Source organism: Jaculus jaculus, chromosome 9 (assembly GCF_020740685.1).
Source record: "Jaculus jaculus isolate mJacJac1 chromosome 9, mJacJac1.mat.Y.cur, whole genome shotgun sequence".
Lineage (NCBI taxonomy): Eukaryota > Metazoa > Chordata > Mammalia > Rodentia > Dipodidae > Jaculus > Jaculus jaculus.
In genome coordinates, this window is record NC_059110.1 from 6,629,008 (window position 1) to 6,639,529 (window position 10,522).

The 10,522-nt window shown below is 46.3% G+C and overlaps 1 protein-coding gene across 3 annotated transcripts in view; it reads left to right on the forward strand.

Moving 5' to 3' along the window:
- The window catches only part of Prkn (parkin RBR E3 ubiquitin protein ligase), a 1,150,905-nt gene extending 1,144,940 nt beyond the window's left edge, over positions 1 to 5,965 (forward strand). For all 3 annotated transcript variants that reach the window (XM_045158191.1, XM_045158190.1, XM_045158192.1), the window contains one exon: positions 3,449 to 5,965. In XM_045158191.1, coding sequence (XP_045014126.1) covers positions 3,449 to 3,561 — 113 coding nt within the window. In that variant the 3' untranslated portion in view covers positions 3,562 to 5,965. The remainder of the gene's footprint in view (positions 1 to 3,448) is intronic.
- The last annotated feature ends 4,557 nt before the right edge of the window (positions 5,966 to 10,522 follow it).

Sequence of the window (10,522 nt, forward strand, 5' to 3'; positions counted from 1 at the left end):
TGAGTATCCAGGCTCAGATGGTGAGCACTTGGTCCATTGAGCCATCTATGCAGCCCAGAGAGTGACTTTTTAAAAGTACTTTATTTTTATTTATTTGTTTATTTGACAGAGAAAAAAGGAGAGGGAGAGAGATAGATTGAGAATAGGTGCTCCAGCCACTGAAAACTCCAGATATGTGCACCTCCTTGTGCATCTGGCTAACTTGGCTCCTGGGGAATCGAACCTGGGTCCTTTGGCTTTGTAGGCAAACACTTTAACTGCTAAGTCATCCCTCCAGCTCCAGAGAGTGACTTTATAACATGAGTAGTTATCTCTCTCCCTCCTCCTTTCCTTCTTACAACTGTGATGTCGCCTCTGTAGTGAAATGTGAGTTATTATGTTGGAATTGCTGGTGCACAAAATTTGGGAGGAACAGGAAGACATTCTCACTCAGGATTATTTTAGCAGTTCACCAGGTTTTAATGCATTGCTCAACAATTCCGTACAAAGGTTTAAACAAACATAAGTGATATCGCAGCAGTGCACTATTTTACTGTATCATTTCTGTTCTAAGGACAAACAGCCACGATACTGTCCGTGATGGCAAGTATCGTTTCTGTGGTGGTCTGACTCAGGTGTCCCCACAAACTTAAGTGTTCTGAATGCTATGTTCTCAGCTGGTAGCGATTTGGGGATTAACGCCTCCTGGAGGGGGTGTATTGTTGGGGGCGGGTTTATGGGTGTTATAGCCAGTTTCTGCTTGCCAGTCTTTGGCACACTCTCTTGTTACTGTGGTCCATCTGATGTTGGCCAGGAGGTGATATCCATCCTCTGCTCATGCCATCATTTTCTCCTGCCATCACAGAGCTTCCCCTCATTTATTTGGTTCTCCCCACACACACTGGTTTATTTGTTAGCCAAAATAAACTTTTTTTCCCCCCAAGATGCCTTTGCTCGGGTGACTTCTTCCAGCAATGAGAACCTGACTGCAGTAGGTTCTAAGTATCATAAGTTTTCTCCTTTCTTTTCTATATGTGTATAATTTTTATGATTTTCAAACAATCCAAAGATAAATAGAAAGTAAGAGAACTTGAAATACATTCATGACAATGCCCATAGCTCTATATTCAGAAATATTTTGAATGAGTGGAGGTTTTCATGCCAAATTTCTAATAATAAAAATGAGACAGAACTAAAGCAATTACTTACAAAATTGGGCAAGAAAAAGAAGCCCTTACAGGGTAATTGGTAAAATTGAATAATAGAATATTACGGCAATTACCTTCTTGTTACTGGGACAAAAAGACGAGGAGCAGCTGATGGAAGAAAATGGTTTATTTCCAGCCTATGGTTCCAAGGGCGAGTTTCATCATGGTGGTGAAAGTCTGGCAGGAGCAGACGGCAGGGTGTCGCATGTCCACAGCAGCAGGGAGAGAGCAGACAGCATGAGCTCACTGGCACTGACACGCTGGGCTGGACCATAAAGTTCCAGGGCCGCCGCAGTCGCGCGCCTCCTCCAGCAGGGCTCCTCCTCCCAAAGGCTCCGCCAGCTGGGGACTGAAAATGAGGCTTCATCACAAACACTGACGGCTACAGGGTGAACACTCACTTTCAAACCACAAACACATCTTAGAGTTATGTAGCATTCGAGCAAAGAAATCCACCTCGCCTGGATTTCCTAGGAAATTTGGTCAGTAGCAGTTCTCTATAGTGAAGTCTGTACTCCCGCTGACTGGATAGCTGGGCCCCAGAAGCCACTAGTGACTCAAGGGGGAGGGAAAGGACCGTGCCGTAGGTCCCCACGTGAGGGGCTTGTCATCGCCTGTGAGCAAAGCAGGCCCTGTTCTACGAAGAATGCTGGGACCACACCAACCTTGGGGAAGGCTCAGCTCCAGCCTTTGAACATACTGTGCCTAGGGGAATCCCTACCGCAGAGCCATGCGAGGAACTCAGAGCATCTTCAGGGAATAATAAGACGGGGTATGAGGGCACCTCACCAAGCTGGTCACTGCCTTTTTGACCCTTCTTTCCCTAAATAAAAATTTGAGGGCTGGAGAGATGGCTTAGTGGTTAAGCGCTTGCCTGTGAAGCCTAAGGACCCCAGTTCAAGGCTCGGTTCCCCAGGTCCCACGTTAGCCAGATGCACAAGGGGGCGCACGCGTCTGGAGTTCGTTTGCAGAGGCTGGAAGCCCTGGCGCGCCCATTCTCTCTCTCTCTTTCTCTTTCTCCCTCCCTCTTTCTCTGTCTGTCACTCTCTAATAAATAATAAAATAAAAATAAACAAAAATTTTGAATAGCAGGCTGGGGAAATGACTCAGTGGCAAAGTGGCAAAAGGTATTTGCTTGCAAAGCCTTGTGGCCCAGGGTTCAATTCCCCAGTGCCCATGAAAAGACTGATGTAAAGTGGCACATGCACCTGGAGTTTTGGTTTTTTGTTTTTGTTTTTTTTTTTTTTTGTAGCTCAGCCTGACCTGGAATTCACTATGTAGTGTCAGGGTGGCCTGGAACTCACAGCAATCCTCCTACCTCGGCCTCCCAAGTGTTGGGATTCAAGGTGTGCGCCACCACGCCCAGCTCATCTGGAGTTCTTTTTCTTTTGCACCACCAAGAAGTCCTAGCATGCCTATATTCTCGCTCTCAAATAAATGAATAAAGAGTTTAAAATCTTGTGAAAAGCACCGAAGAACATATTCCCTAGTAAAACTAATATACTGTCCCAACTCCTTTTTTATAATTTTTGCTGAGCCAAGTAACACTAAAGAAACAAGTTTGAGGACCGGAGAGATGGCTTAGCAGTTAAGCGCTTGCCTGTGAAGCCTAAGGACCCTGGTTCGAGGCTCGATTCCCCAGGACCCATGTTAGCCAGATGCGCAAGGGGTCACACATGTCTGAAGTTCATTTGCAGTGGCTGGAAGTCCTGGCATGCCCATTCTCTCTCTCTATCTATCTGCCTCTTTCTCTCTCTCTCTCTCTCTCTCTCTCTCTCTCTCTCTCTCTCTGTCACTCTCAAATAAATAAATAAAAATGAATAAAAATTTTTTAATTAAAAAAATTTTAAAAAAGAAACAAGTTTGAGACACAATGTATTATATATTCAATTGTTAAATATCTACTATATTTCAAATTGTAGGTCTTGTATCTTATTTAAATTTGGAGTTGACAGTTTGTAAAGAAGGAAACGTTTGTCTCTAGATCATGTCAGGAAGAGAAGACAAACTCAGATTCACAGATAGACTTTTTGTTCTGAAGGAAATCCAGCCTGCCTCGTTGTCACCCGCTACTCGAATAATGTCCTCCCCCAAGGGCTGTCTACTCTTTCCACTCTGGTCCAGCTGTCATCCACCTCTTGTTGCTTGGAATCGCTCACTCATTAATTCCAGAAACCTCGGAAAGTAATTTCTGGACTAGCATGTTGACACGGGAGCAGGGCCTCTCCGCGCGTTAGCATCTTTGTCCTTTGTCCCCGCAGGAGGATGCATGCACATGAAGTGTCCACAGCCCCAGTGCAGGATGGAGTGGTGCTGGAACTGCGGCTGTGAGTGGAACCGCGTCTGCATGGGTGACCACTGGTTCGACGTGTAGCGGGACAGCGCGCCGGCGCGGGAAGCTGGCCGCGCCGCCCTCACCTGCAGTCCCTGCCTTCATTAGCCATTTCTCTTCTTCCAGACACGCACACAGCACGCACACACGCACACACGCACGCACGCACGCACGTGCTCGCGCGCAAGCATGGGCTGCGCGTTCTTTACCAAATCACCAAAGCAACATGACAGAAGTAAGTCTCTGGGGCTCCCTTCACCACACCCACAAAAGCAGCTGAGCCACTTCTGACCCCAGCCAGGGGCATTTTCAGGATCCGGGGTCATGCAAATATCGGGGCTGAGATGAAAGTGCAGACAGACCGTGTGCTTTGCACGGATTCTCGTTTTTACATAATCCCACCCAGGCTGGGTCAGCACGGGTCAGAGATCTCCTACCCTTAAATTCCTGCATTTTTCTTCCGCCAATCGAGGAAGAAGCCATTGGCGAGGTGAGAAGCAGTTGGGAGGACTGCTCCCAGGGGTTCAGTGCAAGACCCTCGCTTGTCTGGTTCTCATCTGTTCCCAAAGGGCTCCAGGCAAGTGTTAGGAGGATGTGTTTATCCCCAAGGGTTCCACCTGTATAAATGGTGCTGATGAAATCTCTACCATGTATCCACCAATCACTTGTCAACCAAGCGAGCCGCTGCAAATGCTCATTTGAATGTTGACTGTTTAAATTACAGGGAGGGAAGCAAAACTTTATGTCATTTCAGTTCATTTAATTATTTGCAACTTTCAAAATGATATTTTTTTTCTGAAAATGTTACAAAGTCTATAATTTGATTTTAAGTATTCATTTTTGCAGCCTGGAAATCTAGCTCATGTATTTAGCTTTGTTCTAAATTTAATGGATAAAGTGCCTATAAAGGAGAAGCCATTTTTTTAGAAGCAATTTCATGATGCTGTTACAATGCTAATGGAGCTGCGGCTTGTTAAACATAATCTTCATAGATGGACCATCTCCTGAACAATCTAGGAAGGTGAGTCTGGGCAGGCCTTCTGCATAGGTGGTCCTCCTCAGGCCACAGGTCCCAGAGCCCACACCCCCGACCCAAAGGTCCTGCCAGCACAGTCTTCAGCACAGGACCGTGAGCGCACACTGGGATATGGCTCTGCTTAACATACATCAGATTTCACAGTGGATTCACTTGCAAGGTTTCCTGTTTCTGAGGCACTTATAACACATCAAAAAAGATGTTCACCAAGGACTGTAATCTGCCTTTTCCAGCGCCCGGTGCACAGGGGAGAAAGTGTGACTGCTGCCTTTCTTTCTGAGTCTGGGCTGGCTGGCTTCTCAAACATGTAGCTGAGGGTGGAGGGCTCACTGGCCCGGGCTCCCTTGGGACTCAGACACCTGGAAACCCTGAAGTCAGTCACAAGCTATCCCACCAAAAGCCCTTAGTGATGGGAAGAGAGGTGGCGACCTCAGAAAGTTTCCAGGTCATCTCTTGAGGACCTAGGTCACCTCTCTCCCGAGTGGCCTTTGCCAGCCCATTTCTTCCAGCCACTCTGGGAACATTCCATCCTCCTTTCTCCTTAGAAGCGTGGCATTGGGTGAGACAAGTGGTTGGTCACACCAGCGTGAGCAGCTCTGTTAGACATTTCAGCTGCTCCTCCTTGTCAGATATGTGCTCTAAAGCCAGCATCCATACAAGGAGAGGGGGTGGTCTAAAGCCACCATCCATACAAGGAGAGGGGGTGGTCTAAAGCCACCATCCATACAAGAGAGGGGGTGGTCTAAAGCCAGCATCCATACAAGGAAAGTGGGTGGTCTAAAGCCAGCATCCATACTAGGAGAGAGGGTGTCTTGTGTGTGAGACAGTGAGAGGCTGGCAGGGCCCGTGCATCTCAGGGTCTTCACCTCCTCAGCCCAGGCATGGGTGCGTTTCCTGGACCAGCCCAGCCAGGGACAGTCCCAAATCAGGTGGCTCCTACCCGGCAAGTGAAGGGCACAGCATTTTTTTTTTTTTTTAATCGTTCATTACTTTTTCTTTTGTGATGTGGCTTCCATCGATGCCTCCTTCCGAGTCTTCACCATGTGTAGGGTTAGGAAGGCTGGACAAGGTTTTCTGCTTGAGATACTCAGAGTCCCCCGAGCTTGGTGACCCCTTCCAGCATGGCTTCTTTCCTCGGTGATTGTCTGTGTTCATTTTGCAGAATAGACTAGTTATTCTTAAAATAACTTAAAGGGAAAACAGCCACTGTGTATCGACATGAATCACAGGCCACTATGTGAGCACAAACAGTGGGTTCAAACAGGAGTGTCAAAAGAATGGAAATAAAATCTTTGCAGAAGAATCTTTATTTTTCCCTAAAACTCATTACAAAGTATCTGATGGCTGTATCTAAGGTTTACTTAAGTTGTGAATAAAAGAATAAAAAGAGCTCTTAAGCCTGTCCTTGAACACGTATGATTGATGAATGTTGGAGGAGTGGGAAGGACGACAGGCCACATTGCTCAGTGGCCTCTCTACTGCTGCGAAGCATTGCCTCATTCACAAAGCTGCACCCCCCCCCTTTTTTTTTAAATATCTGTTCCCAGCTCAGCATCAACCTTGGGTCTCTCTCTCTCTCTCTCTCTTCTTAAATTAGGGTATCAAAATTTGAAAGCAAGCTCTCATTTAGAAATATGATGGTTACTTTCTTGCTAACAGATTTGTCTGAATATTGGGTTGGGAAAGAACATGAGTAAGGGTCTATACTCAGGCAGCTTCGTTGGAGAGCGTGGCGTAGTCCCCACATAGTGGAGCCGTGGGGAGCTGAAGCCTTGCTGGGGGGACCTTGAGGACTATTATTAGTCCAGCCTGATTGGTGTTCAGAGCTAGCTCACTCTCTGCGTCTCTGCAACTGGTGTTCACATACTCATGTGAGCTGGTTGCCATAACTTCGTACATGATGAAAGGTCCCCTCGAAACGATAAGCCAAAATCAACCCTCTCCTCCCATACACTGTCTGGATGAAAGGTCCCCTCGAAACGATAAGCCAAAATCAACCCTCTCCTCCCATACACTGTCTGGTTGGGTGTTTTGTCCCAGCAACAAGAAGCAAGTGCTGCAGAGGAGAACGACTCTGTTCTGCTCTCAGCACGCTTACTAGTGACTTGTTTCCTCACCGTGACAAAGGCAGCCTTGGGCAGGAAAGGGTTCGTTCTGGCTCACAGTGTGAGGAGCTATAGAGTATCATGGTGAGGAGGCTGAGAAAATATGTTTTGTAAAACATAAACAGAAATAATACAATATCGGGCTGGAGAGATGGCTTAGCAGTTAAGCGCTTGCCTATGAAGCCTAAGGACCCCAGTTCGAGGCTCAGTTCCCAGGACCCACGTTAGCCAGATGCACAAGGGGGCACATGCATCTGGAGTTTGTTTGCAGTGGCTGGAGGCCCTGCCGTGTCCATTCTCTCTCTCCTCTCTCTCTCTGCCTCTTTCTCTCTCTGTCGCACTCAAATAAATAAGAATAAACAATATGATGGAGAATGGAATTTCAAAGGGGAAAGTGTGGGGGATGAGGGAGGGAATTACCATGGGATATTTTTTTATAATCATGGAAAATGTTAATAAAAATTAAAAAGAAAAACAAAAACAAAAATAAAACAACCAGGGCTGGAGAGATGGCTTAGCGGCTAAGCGCTTGCCTGTGAAGCCTAAGGACCCCAGTTCGATTCTCGGTTCCCCAGGTCCCACGTTAGCCAGATGCACAAGGGGGCGCACACGTCTGGAGTTTGTTTGCAGAGGCTGGAAGCCCTGGCGCGCCCATTCTCTCTCTCTCCCTCTATCTGTCTTTCTCTCTGTGTCTGTCACTCTCAAATAAATAAATAATTAAAAATTAAAAATAAATAAATAAATAAAAATAAAACAACCAAAAAAACAAACCCTGCATGAAAATACCATTATTAAACCCATTACTAGGCTGGTGAGATGGCTTAGAGGTTAAGGTGCTTGCCTGTGAAGCCTAAGGATCCAGGTTCAATTCCCCAGTACACACATAAGCCAGATGCAGAATGTGGTGCTTGCATCTGGAGTTTGTTTACTGTGTCTGGAGGCCCTGGTGCAACCATTCTCCCTCTATCTGTCTGTCTTTCTGTCTATCTCTCTCTCTCTCACTCTCAAATAAGTAAATAAATAAGGAGTTGTGAAGGGGAAAGTGAGGGGGTGAGGGAATTATTATGGTTTGTTGTCTATAATTATGGAAGTTACCAATAATAAAAAATTAAAAATAAATAAATAAACCATTTAAACCCCCCAAAAAAGTTGAAAAAAAAAGAAAGAATACAATATCTATGCAGTAGGCATTTAATCCCATTAAATTAAAAGTTCTACCATTCATTGAATTAAAACTTTCCTCCTTGAAGGATACTTAATAGGTTGATATTGTATATATGTAATTACAATGATTGTAATGGGGAGGTAATATGATGGAGAATGGAATTTCAAATGGGAAAGTGTAGGGGTGGGGAGGGAGGGAATTACCATGGGATATATTTTATAATCATGGAAAATGTTAATAAAAATTAAAAATAAAAACGTTCCTCCTTGAAAGTCTGAGGACCGTGCACTGACATCCCAAGAGGTCATGTGGATCCTGTGAGGAGATGGACTTGGATAGTTTCAATAACAGTTAGATTCTTGTTGCTGAGACAAAACACCAGACCAAAAGTGGCTGATGGGAGCGAAAGGTTTGTCTTGGCTTACAGCTTTGAGGGAAACCATCGTGACAGACAGAGCAGAGCAAATGGCTGGCAGCATCACACATCCGCAGCACAGAGTGGGAGCTGCCTCCGCACACGCAGTAGGCCTGACCCGGACATATGGGACGAGGGCTAGTGGTTCAGAGTCAGATGTACAAAGTGACGCATTTGTCCTGAGTTCATTTGTAGTGGCAAGAGGCCCTGGCACACCAATCATTCATGTGTGGGTGTGGGTGTAGGTGTTTCTAGGTAGGGTTTCACTCTAGCTCAGACTGAGCTAGAATTCACTATGTAGTCTCAAGGTGGCCTCAAACTCAAGGCAATCCTCCTACTTCTGCATTCCAAGTGCTGAGATTAAATGCGTGCACCACCATGCCCGGCTTTAAAATACATATACATATATATGTATGTATGTGTGTGTGTGTGTCCAGGCTGACCTGGAATTCACTATGGAGTCTCAGGGTGGCCTTGAACTCATGGCAATCTTCCTACCTCTGCCTCCCAGGGCTGGGATTAAAGGCATGCACCACCACGCTCGGTTTAAAAATATATTTTTTAATTGTGTTGTCAGACCTGTGAGCATTTCTATAGATTTATAGATCTGACCCAGTTCCCCAATACAAAATTATGGCCCAAGTGATTACTTCATCCTGTGACCTTACACCCTCCATTACTCTCACAATGCCAGGGACATTGTGTTTTGTTTTTGTATTTGTATTATTATTACTGAAAGGTACTTCTTGTTTTACATACTTGGCAGACACAGTTTAATTTCCTGGGGTCACTACCTTGCCTAACCACCTGCGTCTCCTATTCCACACCACGGTGACATGAAACCTCCCTTGGCTGAAGTCAGCAAGGGATTTTTCTCTGGATGTAAGCCAGAACTTGGCTTCCCAGGTCCTTTGGGCTGGTAATCACTGGGAGAGCGATACACAGGCATTTTATCATTTGTGTGTTTAACCAATACAAGGACAACTGCTTATACTTGACTGGGAAATAGAAGAGTGCCCAGTAACAAAAGCCACAGTCACCTATAACCTCCAACTAGGCACCATCCCTAACATTTCCAGAGCCTCCAAAACTGCACAACCAGCTGGGGACAAAATAGTCAACCCAGGAGTCTGCTGAGACTCACCTTCCCAGCCCCAGAGAGCCACTTCTTTTTTATTTTATTCTATTTATTTTTGAGAGAGAGAGAGAGACAGAAAGAGAGAGAATGGGTGCGCCAGCCAGTTCACCGCCGCCGTGAGCTAACTCCAGATGCGCGCGCTCCCTGCTGCGCATGTGCAACATTGCGCTCTTGTGTCACTTTTGCATCTGGCTACATGTGGGACCTGGAGATTCGAACAAGAGCTCTTGGGCTTCCCAGGCAAGGGCCTTAACCACTAAGCCACCTCTCCACCCTGAGGGCCACTTCCTAACACCTGCAGATGAAGGGACTTGCCTTTGCCTGAGCACTGAGCAGATGTTAAGCACTGTTAAAATGCTAATGATTAAGTTCTGTAGTAACTTTTTACATGTTAATTTTCCTGTACATAAGTAAAGGGGGGGGAGGGAGGGGGGGAGGGCGAGGGCAATTAGGTTACCTCTCTCTCTCTCTCCTCTCTCTCTCTCCTCTCTCTCTCTATCTCTCTCTGTCTGTCTCTCTCTCTCTCTCTCTCTCTCCTCTCTCTCTCTCTCTCTCTGTCTCTCTCTCTCTCTCTCTCTCTCTCCTCTCTCTCTCTCTCTCCCTCTCTCTCTCTCTCTCTGTCTCTGTCTCTCTCTCTCTCTCTCTCTCTGTCTCTTTCTGCTGTGGATGCTGGAGTGAGCCAGCCTCCCTCTTCCGCCATGATGCAGCTTCCCCTGGAATCGGTCAACCGGAATGAAACAAACCTGTGGCAATCCTCCTACCTCTGCCTCCGAAGTGCTGGGATTAAAGGCGTGCACCCCCAATTCTTAAGAGGCAATTATTGCCAAGAATTCTCAGAATAGCAATGCTTGAGTCAGGGACGTACCAATGAGTGATTTAGTCACTTGCCACAAGCTGTGCTGACTTCTGCAATCTCCTGATGGTGGCCCAGTGTTACTCACAAGGAGAAGGACGCATGCCTTGTCTCCCAGCGTCTTCCTGCCAGAGCATCACAGTATGCTCTTCTCTTATTCCTTAAAGCCACTTGGGGATAAACAAAAACCAAAGCTCTTGGCAAACATGACCCACTCTTCTTGTAGGGAGGGCTAAAGAAATATCTTAATGGGGCTGGAGAGATGGCTTAGTGGCTAAGCACTTGCCTGTG